The sequence below is a fragment of the Melospiza georgiana genome, chromosome 3 (assembly GCF_028018845.1).
Source record: "Melospiza georgiana isolate bMelGeo1 chromosome 3, bMelGeo1.pri, whole genome shotgun sequence".
NCBI classification, from domain to species: Eukaryota; Metazoa; Chordata; class Aves; order Passeriformes; family Passerellidae; genus Melospiza; species Melospiza georgiana.
The window spans coordinates 39383335-39398998 of NC_080432.1; the positions used below are offsets into that span (position 1 = coordinate 39383335).

Genomic DNA, 15664 nt, shown 5'->3' on the forward strand with positions numbered 1-15664 from the left:
TATAAAGGAGTAAGTGCCTTGTAAACCTTATATATAACCATGTGTATATAGTTTTAATATATAATACACTTGGTTTAGAAAAACTAAAATTTATTTGAGGAAAAACCTATAATCATTCTGTTTAAAAATACAAATTGCAAATTTCTCCATTTTTTTTTAATATTATTACTGGGTTTATGTACAGCTTGTTCCTCCAAGGTATATCTTTCTTTTGTCTCATTTTGATTAAATAGGACAACTAGACTTTTTTCAAATAAAATTTGTGGTGTCTAAGAAAAATAAATCTAACCTGTCCAGACAGTGAGCATTATTATACAGTCATACAGCCTAGTCTGCTCGCCTCAGTGAACAAAATATCAGCATCTTTATACTGATACTGATATGGCATCTTAGATGCTCTTCCTAAATATCAGTGTTGAGTGAGTAGGGAGGTGACCCTTTCAGATAAAAATAGACTTTCAGATGTAAATGTTTTAAGGGAGAAGAAATGATGCACCATAAAAAAGCAACCAAGAAACCCTCCAAAACCAAACTCAACCAAAGAGTTAAGCTAAAATTCCATTTTCTGCCTATCAGAAGTGTCTCAATGGGAATGCTCCTGCCAGCTGTAACAGTTGCCGCAGATTTTACTATAAAGCAGCATTTTCCTAAGCTGAGGCTCTGCCTTGCCCCAGACACTGCTTCATACACAGTTTCAGTGCAGGGTCAGCATCCCTCCCTCCTCCCCTCCTGGGGCAGGCCATGGCTCTGGAGAACATTCTTTATGGCTCCCCCTGCAAGCTCCCATCCGGCACACTCTCTGTGCCAAATTATATTTCACATGCACGTCTTAATAACAGCACAGTATGGTCTAAGTTAAAAGCAGCCTTTTAGACCATGTATTCAGCCCTTTGATCGGGCTCAGTTTAGGCTCTTGACACTAACTTCGTTTCGTTTTCTGAGGCTTAACCGTTTGCTGTTCCCATCGTTTTTCATAACAGCATTGTTTGTAGGTCACTTGCAGTTTTAAGTGCTAATTGAAGGATCAGATTTCTTCGTGTGTAATTATTTTGTGGTATACGGCTTGCTTTAAAACTTCTCTCTTTTTAATATAAAAAGGCTTTTAGGCATAACTGTATGGAGAGATATATAAATAATATTAATTTCCCCTTTTACTTCTCTAACTGTTTTTGCAAGAATGAATGTGGATTAACATTGTTATCCTTTCCTAACAATTATCTTTCGCTACTCTAGCTAGTTTAGTTCTAAAAGACAGAGCCATTGACAAGGGAAAAAAGGGAACCTTCTCAGATTTTTCAGCTCAGCGGTGGTAATGTTGCACTGAACACTAATGAGGGAACCCCCACTGATTTGCCTGCTTTGTGACTTTTCTATTTCATAATTATTTTTAAAACGCAAAACGACATGAGGTAGCCTAGTCATGTCTCTACAACTTCCTGGTAGCTCAGTTCTTACTGCAGATGGCAATTTGTTCTTGTAACATATATGTCTCTCTGACCATTTTCATCTAATTTGTATGGGTTCTACCATTTCCTTTCTCTCTTTCAGGGACCTTGCTGTGTGTGAGCTAGGGGGTGGCATGACATGCTTGGCTGGGCTCATGGTAGGTCTTTTCTCAATTCCAATCCCATTCAGAGGAAGAAACAAAAGGAAAAATGTTCCAGTGCCTCCAACTGCTGGGTCAGAGAACTGTCAACAGCCTCAGCTGCGGTCAAGCTGCAGAGTCTTGAGAGACCTTCTAGATTGACTTGCTTTCGTATCATATTGATTTTATGGTTGCCTTGATGAGCAGAAACATTTTACCTCGGTGTAGTCAATATCTTTTGTTGTGACATTCCAGGCCACGTACTGTCTGTCTTTCATTGCCATAGCCGAAGCTTTTTTTTTTTTCAGATTATAGTCCCATTTGCTAAGATACAGGAATAGCCTGGCGAATCACAGTTGGAGCACCATGATATAGCTGCTAATGTTTTGCCTGCATTATTACACCAACAAACATGATCCAGAGCTCTCGGTAATTAGATTCTTTTGAATTAGATTGGCCATTCAGGAGAGTCGTTCACCATTCTCTGGGTTCTGAGTCATGTATTCAGGAGATATTATGTAGCAGTGCAGTGCATTAGACAAGTTTTTATGTCTCTACAAATAAAAGCATATTGTTACACTGATTGGCATTTGACAAACCTGTCGCTCTTATACAATGTGTCGAGGTTACAGCCCAATGTGCGAGCATGTCAAAGCTCACAAAAAAATTACCCTTACAAAGCCATCTGCCTGCAATGCAAAGTTATATGAAGGGCATCAGGCAGTCAGACAGAAGCAAGCTGAAAGGCAGAGTGACAGCCTTGTATGATGGCTCTACTAGATAAACAGAAGCCCGCAAATGAAAGCCTCTCAGAATACCATCATCGGCTGTCACAATGCAATTACGGAACAGAATGATAGCAAGATAGAGGCTCCCGCAAATGGAATGATAAAAGTATTGACTGATTTGATTGAATGATTAAAATAATGCAGACATAAAATGAAAAAAGATTGAAGATTGTTACAGAGAAATAGGTGAGGAAGCATGATACTGAAGGCTTGTCACTCCTGTCTTCACTTCCACACAGACAAGCATATTTGCTCATTGTTTGCTGTGCTCTTTTTTTCAGGTTGCTATTTCTGCAGATGTCAAAGAAGTTCTGTTAACTGATGGAAATGAAAAGGCCATCAAAAGTATCCTTATTCAGATAGAAAACTGGTTTGTTGTGCTCGTTCCTTTTTACTGGCTGAGTAACAATCGATATAAAGACAGACAGCATGGGGCATATTAAGAAAAAGTCCCCACATAAGTAATTAAAAAACAGATGTGATGTATCTTGAACAGAGCAGCAGCTTCCCCCATAATAAATGCCACATTTTCTCTGTTAATTAAAAATGCACATGTTGGTATAGAACATGTACTGTAGTAAATATTTGCCCCGTGGTTGAGTGCTGGAAGATTCATGTGTGTGTGCTGCACATTACAGGAGGTGTAGCAGGGAATCAAATCATCAGCTCCCCTCCATGTATGCGTTTTGCATAAGGGCTAAATTTTTTTTTCTACTTTCAGATACTAGCCCCTTAAAGCATACTCAGCATTCATATATTTCCCGGTGTGTGTTAAAATGTTTCATTGTCACTGCTAAGTTATAACTGCCTACAAATTGCCCATTTAGTCTGCTTAATCAATTACCAATTTATCATTATTTCTCTTGATGTAAGATTGCAAAACTCCTCTGTCCCTTGTAGGAAGTATTTTATTGTATTTCTTATATTAGAATAAATTGCTATTATGCCTTTCTAATATGAACAGATAGTTCATAAAATTGAACTGGACTTGGGTTAAGCAAGAGAATGAGTGAGCATAATTTGTGGCCACATTAAATATCAGCACAGAACAAGAACAGATATATATGGTGAATACTAATAGCCCTTAGAAACTGAGAGGAAAAAAAGGAAGATATGTATTTGCTTTTGTTCCTTGATAATCTTTCCATTTACATTTTCAAGCAGGTTAATTCTTCAGGTTTTGGCCACTGCAGCATCAGAATTATTTCTTTTTGATATTTGTATATATTTGAGAGCTAATGTAGTGAGGACTTAGTAAAAAAAATAAACTAATCTGTAGCTTAAATGAATTGCAGTTGCTGATGCCTGTTAAAACAGGAGACATTTCAGTGCAATAATATTAGCTATTACCTTTTAAAAAAACTTTCTCAGAGGTAACTGAGGTAACTATAATTGCTGACAACACTTGAACAATTTCACGTTAGAAACAGTCAATCCTAGATCATATCTGTTAAAACGAGGTAAGCCTGCTAAAAGTCTCCTTTTTCTTGAAAAGGCAAGTTCTCACCTGTTTTCAGGGATTATTATTTTGTTAAATTCTAATATGTTAGACTGGTGTCTTTAGGAGGAAGTTTTCATTATTCTGTGTATTTTAATCAGCACCACCCTTCCAATCTTTCTTCCATGTCATTATGAAGATAAAAAATGTAGGAGAAAAGAAGTGTTTCAAAACTAGTCTAACAAAACAAACTCATGTTGTATAGAAGCATAGCTATTTAACAAAAGGTCATTTTACCCACAAAAAGCTTCAGGTGGGCTCAGTAATCATCAAATCAGCAAATGTCTTGCATAGCAGATTCCATAAACCTGAACTTTTTTGAAATTTAGAAGTCTTTTATAACGGAAAATTGGCAAGCGTGAAAATATCCACTCAGTCCTTGGAATTAAGCAAATAAAAGTGCTTTTATTCCTGAAAAAGATACTGTTAATATTACCTAATTATCACACCTTAGTTTTTCACAATATGTTTTAGAAATGTCTTCTGTTCCCAAAAGTCTCACAAGAGGTCTTCATCTGTATTCACTCAGTGAATCCCTTTCAGGGAAGTGATTGGTGGAAGGCTCTAACAGGAATTTATTTTTCTTTTTTAACATTTGGTGCTCAGAAGGCTCAGCATTCAGAGTGCTTTTATTGTGTTGGATTTTACAATGGGCTTAATATTAGCAGGGTGCCAAAGTGCAGCAGGCTAAGAACTTTACTGTGTAGGTGAAATGTATTCTTAAAAGTGCACATAATAAAATTTCTGTTGCATTTTATATGGTTTATGGACTTCAGTAGTAATTTTATGATCTGTCTTACGGTAATTTTCTTTTGCACTCTTTCCTGTGGTGACTGGCTGTAATAGAAGTTTAGGCTAAATTTAGATCTGTTTCAGCCTCCCCAGACTCACTGAAATCAGGGTAGAATTTTAGGTGTAATTGGAAGTAGCACTCACCCCAAGTGCCACTGGCTACAAATTATGTATTTTTGCTCGTTTTTACTATTGCTGATGGTATTTTTTGATTGTTTAGCATACCAAATTAAAGTAATGTGGGATAAAATACTGTTTTCTTTTCTAGATTCTGCTCTTCAGGAATAGTTAATGTCTAGTATTATGGTTTTTATGTAGGTATTACAGATTAAAATAATCTTGTTTTAAAATTACTGTTTACATCTTCCCTTTAAATTTCTTAGGAAGCTTAAATTACATGCCAGTCATACTATAATATCCAAAAATTACTTTCCAAAAAGTAAAAGTGGTTGTCAACAAAAAAGAAAAAAATCCCTGTCAGAAGCCAGGAAATCACCAAGCAAGCCTGCTAATTATTCTTAATGGGCAAGATGAGCACATTAAGAAACAAATGAATACATCAGTGAAATGTAATTGAAAATCGACCTGGCAATAGTGCATTGCATCTGAGAATCTGCCTTTGTATTATCAACATCATCATAATTATTGTTGTTTTTGTTGTTGCTGTCCCTATTCAGTGAGCATAACTAACAGCTTTGCTTTGTGAAATCTCAAGCTTTTGAGGATTTGATTTTTCATTTGATTTTTGACATGCTTCCTATTAGTCTCCATTTCATACTGCCACATGGAGTATTCACTATGTGTGTTTTCAATATCCATATTAGGATACGTTATTGAAATGTTAGAAGTTTAAAAATTTCTACAAATGAATTAATCAAATAATTGTTGCCATTCCAACCCTCTCATTGTGAAATCTGTTGCCATATTTTGTATTAGTCAATGTATTAGTATGATGTTTATGGAGGTTTTTAAAAGGATGCTATGACTTGAGTTGCTAAACTATTTAAAAGACTTCACTCTAACTCCTTTTACTTATCATGAGCAGGTTCGAATTGATTCAATAGATGGTTTATATTGCAAAATCAATAAAATAAAGACAGGTGTTACTCCTTTTGCCACTTTGTTCAGAACTTTATTGCTAATTTAGTGTGTTTCATCTAAGTTCTTTCACTATAATTTAAATAAGGAAAGTTTTAGGATTAAAACTATAGACGTTTCAAGTGAATAATAGAGATAAACATGAGCAGAGTTATCAGATTCATCGCCTGTTGTAATTTTGGGTGATATGCATTCAGATAGAAATTTTCAATTTACATCTGTGACCAAATTTTATTTCTCAAACCACTAGAAGCATGTTTAGCACATTGACATTTCCAAATCCAAGGATGAGATTCCTTTTAGTAAAAATGGTCTCCTATTTCAGAGAGGCTGGGTGCTTTCTGCCTTAGCTCTATTTCACACCATGCACTGGTGACTTGAACTACTGTCTGAAAGCATCAATAGTACAAAACATTGTTGCAGTGCACTATAATGGCCATTAAAATAGAGTGTAGGGATCTTTCAACAGTCCAGGGAAATTTAGGTTAGAAGGCTCATGTTTAGCCTGAATGCCTGAAAATATGGACTCCTAAATTATTTTTTAAATCTAGTATTAATGTGTTTATAACCATTATTAATAGTTTTGCTCAGTTATATAATTGAAGTGCAGTGTAGCTAATTTATCAACAATGCTATTTCTGCACCTCTTTAAAAGTAGTAAGGTCTGCTCATGGAGTTATTTATGCCTTACTTTTGCTGCCCAGGTGTAGACCATTCATTTACTACTCCTCATTAGATTTTGTGGAAACTATTTAAAAGGCACATCAAAACTACAGAGATTTGTTTAAACCAGTTTTCTGTCATTCCATTTCTAGTTTTTACTTCACAAATTACCAGTGTTTGTCTTTTCCAGTGTTTGGATAGAGACTTTCCTGAAATAACTTTTCTTAAATAACCAACTCTATTAGGAAGGAAAATTATGTGATTTCAGCAAAGCAAAGAAAAAGATATATCAAAGCAAAGAAAAAGGTCTATCAACAATATTTCAAATTAGCCTGACTCTTGTATTCAATTTTCTTATAAGAGCACTTTCAAGAGATCTGACATATTTTGTGGACCTAGAAACATCCTTCTAATTAACATCAGATTTCCTATACCTTAAATAAAAAAGAAGGATCTTTTACATCTTTACCAAAAATGTCTGTTTAAAATAATTATTTTCAAATAATTATTTACATTTGAAAGTGAACCATTCAGGAATGCATGGATTCACACTGGTAACAATTAGTATTCTCAGAGTTTTCGCTTACTTACAACACCTTTGGATTCCAGTGCACTTCTCACTAACCACATGTGATCAATCCTGACAATTATCTTTGTAGCCATAGATGACTGGGCCCAGCTTCCCCTAAAAGTTGTCCTTGACAGCCTTTGCTTTAACCTGACTGAATGGGCTACCCAAATTTGTGACTTGAACTTCCAAACTACAAGAAGCTGAGACACAAGCCTGAGGTACTGTTGTGGTATTTAAGGCACTTACTGCTTTCCACTCTTTTAAGGTGGTTCCTAACCATTCTCAGGAAAGCAAATGGACTAGAAACTCCTTTTCCTGTAGGTTAAGGTGCTCCTGTTGTGTGTTGATTCGGCCAGACAGAGCCAAGAACATAGGTGTATCTCTTGAGGGTAGGGTCTTAAAACACACAAACCTCCAAAATCTCAGCATTAGGTATAGTGATAACAGTGAAAAGTGAAAAGCAGCACAAACTAGAGTGGACATTTAGTGGCTGTAAAAATTTCAGTTCTCCATGATTGTAATTCTTTTATTTGTAAATAGTTACCTTTAAATATCTGAGGTATGGGACATCTTTTTTTTCACTTCCCTCTATAGCTACAGGGTTAGAAATTCCTTAACTGAAAGAGTAAATAGAAGTAGGAAAAAAGAGCAAATTGCTGCATAGATCTATGGCTGATGTGCTGGAGTCGCAATGTAAAATATATGCTTCTAAAAAAAGCACAGATCAAAGAGGAACAAACAGACAAGAACATTATGAAGGCATTATAAATGGAAAATAGTTGGGTTTGTTATTTTTATTATTGCTCTAGTTTTGTAGATAATTCTTAACAGTTGTACTACAGATGTAAATGAGATCATCACAAGAAACCAAAATGCTGGAGTGTTTAAGACTCACAAGGTGACAAGCTGGTAAGATTGTACTTTTTAAACTGATTCTTGCAAGTACTTCTGTATTAATATAGATGTGAAATGTATGCACACATGTGACCTGTTACTGATGCTCACACAGGTATGTGTATGTAAGTAGGTAAGTGATGCAAGAAAGAAATTTAAAAGTATTTTTAAAAAATAGCAAATACAGTATGATTAACCTTGGTGAAAAATCCTCTCTTTCCTTTTCATCTTTTTTTTAATTTACACTGTCTCTCTTCAGTCTATGATTTAGTGCATGGTTGAAATTTGTCTCCTTCAAAGTCAACACTACCTGTTGTACTGAAAATGAGATTTGGAATGAATGGATCTAAATCTCTGTCAGATTTCATTTTAAATAGCTCCGAAAATTTAGGGTGACAACAAATCCCATTTGCCCCTGAGGTGGATGTTGTTGGAACATCCATGGGAGGTTTTTTGGTCATCCTGTTTGTGTGATAATTATGTTGTCAGTGCGAAGACAGGTGGGGAGATGGGAACCAAGAACAGTGTATTCATCTCTCACAGTACTTTAAAAGTAAATTATAAAGCACTTCATATTTATGGTATAAGGTTAAGAAATAGAAAATGGTTACCTAGGAGCAAATAGTACACTCTTATTTGTGTATTAAATTTTTTATTTTTGTTGACTCACATTGCAGAGGAGCACTCAGTCCTTCTAAAACTGGTAAAAGTAAAGCTGAAAAAGGGCTGAGGAAGGCATAGTGTTAATGCAGAATAAGCTTACTTACATAGAGGGTTAAATCCATATGGTTGTAATGACTATCATTCATGTCATTTAATCCTATGGCTATGCAGCCATTCTATGTAGGGAAGTTAGTTTAAGTGAGCACTTAGGGCTAGAAAAATTCTGCCTTCATTAGGGTGTGTGTGCATAAAAGTTAGAGATATGTCTCTGCATCCTAATAAGAGCCTGCCAAGTAGACAGAGGCCGTGTGGATCCCAGGAATGGTCTTTCAGGTTCCATGTGCTGAACACCTCTTGTGAGCAGTCTCAGACACTGTGCTGAGGAGAGGCTGTGTGGTATGTCCATCCAGAAGCTTAGATTTTTTTTAGATTTCCAATTGTTCTATGTGTTGTGTGAGATTTCAGATTTTATCCCTTGTCAAGACTTCAAACCTGGTCTTTTAGATATCAATCAAAAGCACATTTTCTACCCTGTCCTCATTTACATTTATCTAATGCTTAAGGTCATTTGTGATCATTTGAGTGTATTTCAGCATATGGAATCAGTGAATAATAGATTTCAGCCTCACGCTGTGAGGAAAGATTGTGTTTTTACAAGACAAGATGTTGTTTACCGGGTGTTAATAATCACTAATTAATAAACATATCTAGACATCATAAAATGTTGCATTTTCAGGAGTAAAAATGTCAAGTGTTTAACTTCTTGAGTGCAATAGCATTTGAGGCCTTATTTGCATAAATAAAATAATTAAACCACAAAATAATGTGAAGTACTATATGAAAACATAAGACTCATTATAACACTCGATTTTTAATTCTACATTCTTAAGGGTTTTGCAGATTTGTTGTACAAGTATAAAGTTTTATAAAATGACTCTTTAATGAATTGATCAGTCCTTCGGATTCAGTAATGACGTGGTGCAGTAACAAAGTTACATGATCCATTCTTAATGCCTTGAGGGAACTAAAAGGCTGATGTAAAGTCTGAAGTAACCTTGATTCACTTTTCCTGCAGATGAAAAACCTTAGTTACATAATAGGGAGGAAAAAAAAAAAAAAGGATTAAAAAAACCCACAAAAAAATGCAGAAAGTGTAGTGTTTTGGATGGAAGAATGCAACACTGGCATGCAAAGTGACATTCAGTAACTTCTTTTACATTGATCAGATTTTGCAGGCAAATGAATATAGTGATGTCTGTAAGTGACTTACTAAACATCAATTTAATCTGGAGAAGGCATCTTCTTTCCCATAATCATTTAGACAGCGTCCAGTCTTGCAACTTCACCGTGGCCAGTGTAAAGTTAAAAGATTCCTTCTGTATAAAAGATGATTCAGAATAGACTCTTCTCACAGCACCTTCATCTTATGTTAGGATCTTGCACTCTGTTCTTGGCACAGGAGCAGAAATTATCAGTCTGAGAGTCAGTTTGAGACTGTTCTGGATATTTAAGTCTTTGCCTGGAAAGTATGCCAAAACCTGCATGGAGCAAAAAGGAACAATCTGGTATCAGCCAAGAGAAGTTAGATTAGGACAAGCTGCCATACATTTATTTATTTAGATTTATACAAAATGCAGTAAATGAGCACTTATCTAGCCCTCTGCCAAGTCTTGATTATTGTTTAAAAATATGGTAATGTAAGCCAAACTGGCAGTTTGTCATATTGTGTGTTATAATGTAATAATAGTAAACAGTTTACTTTGCAGTGGATATACAATTCTATTTTATTTTTATTTTTCATTTATATGCTCAGGATTTCTTGCTTATGTTTACTAGAAATAGGTACAGTAATACCTACAGTACTAGTAATGTCTGGCCATAGTGAAGGGTATTAATACTGTGTATGGGTTCAACAATTTTATTTTTTTTGTTACAATTCAGAAATTATCCATGAATTGCATTGTTTACCCTATAACTTAGCATATGTTTCTTTGTACCATCAGATGTTACTGGGTTGACATGTTTCATCATTGATATGGTTTATCATTGTTTTAACATGTCCGCCAATCATTAAATTAACAACAAAGACAAGAAATCCCCACTCTTTGTTTTCTATTTGTTGTAATGGGGAAATCTTCCTGACACAGCTGTTAGAGTAGTAGAAGTTTGAAAAGTTGTTGTTATTACAAATGTCATAATGGAAAAACTTACTGAAGAGGAAGGCTTGCAATGTATTCTGCAGGTTTAACAGACTCAGTTTGTCCTACCGACTAGGGAATTTGTTCTTCCTTCAGATTCCCTTGTCTGAGAACATGGAAATCTGTAAAGAACAAAAGTTGTGTTCTAACTGCTGATAGGGGACCTGTGGAGTTTTAGCCGTGAAGAAGTCTATTGTTTTGCTAAGAGTTGCCTCAGAGAGATTCCATTTCATGTGAGAATGTAAACAAGGACATGTAACATCAAGCCAGTAACAGAAATGCTTGTGGCAGTGCACCCTTTGGTTTGATTAGTAATAGTGTATCATATACACTTTATTCATTCCACAGTCATCTTTAGAACCCACATCAAGAATTAATGACCATGTAACCAAAAGAGACAATACCTTCTGCTTAAAGATCAACAGATAGGTTATAATTATTTGAGATTTTAGTGTTCCTTACCAATGTAATGCAATTACAAGTTTCCAGAACTAAATCCATAATTAAAAAAAGTCTTTCAAAATACTGAATGGCATCCAGCATAACAGTGGATGAGATCTCAATGACATAGCACTGAACTATATTGTCCTGATTGCATTTTTGTATTACTTTCCTCTTCATAATTGCAAAAGTGAATATTTTATCGTACTGCAATGTTCTTCAAATATGTCAACTTCACAACCTTCCTAATTTCTACTGGTCTTGTAACAGGTTCCATCAATGTGGGACAGACTTGCTCTCTGTTTTCATTCATCAAAATGACCTGAGTGTTGGTAAATTCAAACTTTTTCCAACATTTTATTGAATTCACTGAGTTCGTTACCTTAGCAACCCTAAAGGAATCTCTTTCTTCCAGCTACTTTTCCAGTCTCCTCAAGTAACTGTCTTGCATGACAGCATCTGTAGGAAAGGAGGAAGCTGCCAAAAGGAACATTTCCTGCTCTCTGGTTAGGAAGAAAAAGTTGCTGGTTCCTGCTCACTTAATTTGATCACTTTGTGTATAAGTGGAAAGAATGGTCTGTGTGCTCCTGTCCATTCTGAAGTTGTAGCTCTTTTTCACAGAAAACTCAACTCAGGTGGAAAGCATTCCACACCTCTGATTGTACTTGCCCTGCTTTATATCTTTTTCTGTTTCAATCTACTTATTTTTAGATGACTATGATCAGTACTGATCACAGTACAAAGTGTGCATAAATAGGTACATGTAGTGGAATAATTACGCTTTTTGTTCCCCTTCTAAAAATGCTTAACAGTGATTGGCTTTTTTCACTGCAGTTGAGCACAGAGCTAATAGTTTCATGACACGGTCTGTCACAACATCAAGAGCTTTCCAGTGACGGTCATTTTGGAGACCTTCATTTTCTACATCAAGGGATAATTATTTTTTCAGTTGTGCACTTTGCATTTATCCACACTGAATTTAATTTGTCATTTTATTCTCCAGTTACACATCCTTCTTTTTCCTTTTCCTCCTTTCATCCTTCTGCAATCTTTCACAGTCTAGTCTTTTCCTTACTATCTTGAATGACTTAACATCAGCAAACTTTGCCACCTCAATGCTCATCTCTTGTAAACATGTTGACTAGAACAGGTCCCAGGAGAACTCTACTGATTATGTCCCTCCACTGTGAGAATTGACCATTTGCTACTACCCTGTTCCCTATCTTTTGTTCTATTATTTAGCATCATGTCAGGACTCTTCTTCAGTGACAGTCTGTTTTCCTAGAATGTTGATAGTGAGGGCCTTTGCCAATAGCTTTTTGGAATCAGAGGCAGGCTGTCTTACCCAGATCTCCCTTATCTGAATACTTGTTAATGCCTTTGAAGGGCTCAAGGTTTGTAAAACAGGACTTCCTTTTACAGAAGACATATCTAAAAAGGCTGCTATACTGAATTGTCTTTGGTTTCTTTCACAGTGAAGTGAATATTTTGCACTGTTGCAAAGAATTAATTCCAATTCTCTGAAATGTTCTTATCCTCTGTGATTCCCCCTTTCTGTATCCCAATCATCAGCTGATAGGAAGATTTAGAACAAAAGGATAAGTTCACTTAATTTTGACTTACCTGATTTTATTATTATATTTAGTTTTGCAAATTTGTAATTTTTTCTTCAGTTGGGTGCAGCTTCAGCTTTTGGAGGAATACTTGAACATTCTTTTATACTATTTAACCATTCCAGCTGACATTCACAAACTTCCAAGCCTCTCCTATTTGTGTATTTCACCAGTTGTGTTGACTTAATAAAGTACATTTTAAATTGTATTATACCTTCATCTGACTTTATGAGGACAGATAAGAATACATAAGGAGAAAAAATGTGTTATCAAGCTTTGTAAAAAAATTTCTATGAGTTTGGAATAACAGGGGGAAAAAGCATTAAAGTATCATGTTCCATTATTTCAAAACATTCTTCCTCAGATTTTTGACTGTATCTTAGCTTAAAAAACTTTCTCTTGGTAAAACTATTCCTCCTGTATTCTTTTGTGCTGCACAAAAAGATTAGAAGAAGACTGCTGATATGAGAAGGTGTGGATTTTTCCTCCCAGGGCTTTAAAGGAAAAATGTCCTTGAGATGTTTGAGCTGAAGATTATTTGTTCAATTCCTTTTTTGGATCAGTCATTCCAGCGATGTTCCATGTTATTTCCTAGTTTATGATGTTACCATTGTACCTTTGTCTACCTTCCTTGTCTACCTTGGCTCTACATTAGTAGGCAGTCATCATGTACATCTTACACAGTTTCAGCTAATCTTTGCCATAACAAACTTTAATTTTCAATAAGATTATGTATACAGTGTGGTCTTTGTTTATTTCATTAGGAGTTATTTAAAAGTTAACCAAGGATACTGAAAATGGATGAGGTCCAGGAAATGGGCAGAAGGGTGAATCAGGGTTTGGAAATGAGAGAGTTAAAGAGCTTCATTTACTTGTCAAAGAAAGTGATTGTTAAGAAATTAATTCAGTTTGATCTGAAAGTCTCATGAAAAAAATAAATCTTAAACAGAAGATCGGTCTTTAATCTAGTTTACAAGTACTTAACAAGATATAGAAATTGAAGCTAGGCAAATTGAGCCTAGAAAAAAATGAGATTTGACAGAATGATAATACATTGGAATATCTTTCCATGGGAAGTGATAGTATCTTAAGCAGTGAATGTGTTTGAATCTTTCTGAAACACAAGTATTAGTTTCCTGAGATATATGGGCTTGATACAGAACTTTGAAAATCTTGGGTGTTGTGGTGTCTTCTGCCCTTAGAATTTAAATACCTGTGAGCTACATCTTCTCTGCTGTTTTTAAGTTTTCCTCCATTCAGTGCTTCTGCACCTGCATTGTTCATTTTACATTCTTGGGTTTTTTCTTCTGGTTCCCTTGATTATCCTCCCCATGGGTAGACTATTTTCCTAAATAGACTATAGAGCAAGAAACTGATCTTTTCCTTCTTATTTTTACACAAGTCTATCAGTGCAGTACTGTCACATATGCCTATGCTGTCTTGCACTTTGAAATTATATATTTTTATACCATGTAATTGAGAAACATTTTTTTTCTTCCCAAATGTGCTTCATGGCCATTGCTAAAAGCGGTAGTCAGTTTCTGAATAAAGACTGATTTAGAATGTATGGATGTAGAGGAAGGATGTGAAAAGGCAAATTCACAAACATCACTGGTATTTTTTTATTAATGTCTTTTTCGTACAAGATATTCTCCCTTCTTTTAAATAAATAGCCATATTTGTGCTGAATGTTGGCTTGTGACGTGTCTACAAAATGAAAAGATTTATTCTACAACAGTTGTATTTACATGCAGTGCATTAATTATGTCCCAAAAACTTAGTAGCTTTTGATACACAGCAAATGTGTAAGTGTTAGTACTGTTAGTTTTGAAGACAAAGCTGTAATGTTCCCATCTGAATTTTAGCAAAATATGTTGTACAAAATACGAAAGAGAAAATATGTTCTTAGAATGAGGAATAAGGAAAGTGTATAATTTTATAATGCACTTTTTAAAAGGAACTTTTAGGCAGAAAATCTAGATAGGGTCATGGAATCATAGAATATCTAAATATTGAAGAGGCCCAGAGTTGGGTGGTGTGGCTTTTTTCTTCTTTTATATTACCGTGTTAATGTGATGAGGTTTAATCATTCATTGTTGTACCAGATACTTTATAAACACAGAGCAAAAAGGCAGCTTGTGTTAGAGAATCTATGATCTAAAACCAAAGAGACATATGGTGAGGAAGGATAACAAGGATAATTGAAGCAAGTATGAGAGTTGGAGGCACAAGAGCCTCTTCTCAGTTTTTAGGTGCTATTTTAAAGGGCAGTTTTAAGGATAATGGAGTACGTTTGTGAATATTGTGAATAACATAGCAGAAGAAATTTGTACAGGTGTGTGGTTGAAAAGTTAAGTGGAAGATGTAGACTGACATTAGGGCTGATTAAAGAAGGGACTTGTCCTTTCAATATTGAATGAGAGATAAAAAATAGGGATGCGAACTGTTGTGAAGCGTTTGGAAATGACAACTTGCAACTTACCTGGAGCAGGACAGAGAAAGATGACAATATCAGAGTTGTAGGCAAGAAAAACAATCTTTGTAGCAGCCTGCTGAATAAATATTAATATGGCAAGCCTGCATTTTCCACACACAGAGAGAACAATAATGTGATGTTTAGATGTAAGTGATGATGACATGGTCAAGAGGTTGAGTGGATTGGTAAGAAACTTCTGAGAGGTACTATGCAGAGAAAATAACCAGCAGAGCTGAGTTATGCAGACACAAAGAAAGGTCTAAGCTAAGCCTAGATTACAGACTAGAATTCATGGTTATGTCCAAAATGATGATCCATAAAATGTAGTTACAATGCCTTGTGGTACTTTATGTGCAATGAGCTTCTCACTCACTGAGGCTCTAA

The 15664-nt window shown here is 35.4% G+C and overlaps 1 protein-coding gene across 1 annotated transcript in view; it reads left to right on the top strand.

The window, feature by feature from the left end:
* The window catches only part of CAMKMT (calmodulin-lysine N-methyltransferase), a 211683-nt gene that overhangs the window by 169470 nt on the left and 26549 nt on the right, over positions 1–15664 (top strand). Inside the window, exons 5-7 of the mRNA XM_058021049.1 lie at positions 1549–1603; positions 2655–2718; positions 7838–7904. Of these exons, the coding sequence (XP_057877032.1) occupies positions 1549–1603; positions 2655–2718; positions 7838–7904 (186 nt within the window). The remainder of the gene's footprint in view (positions 1–1548; positions 1604–2654; positions 2719–7837; positions 7905–15664) is intronic.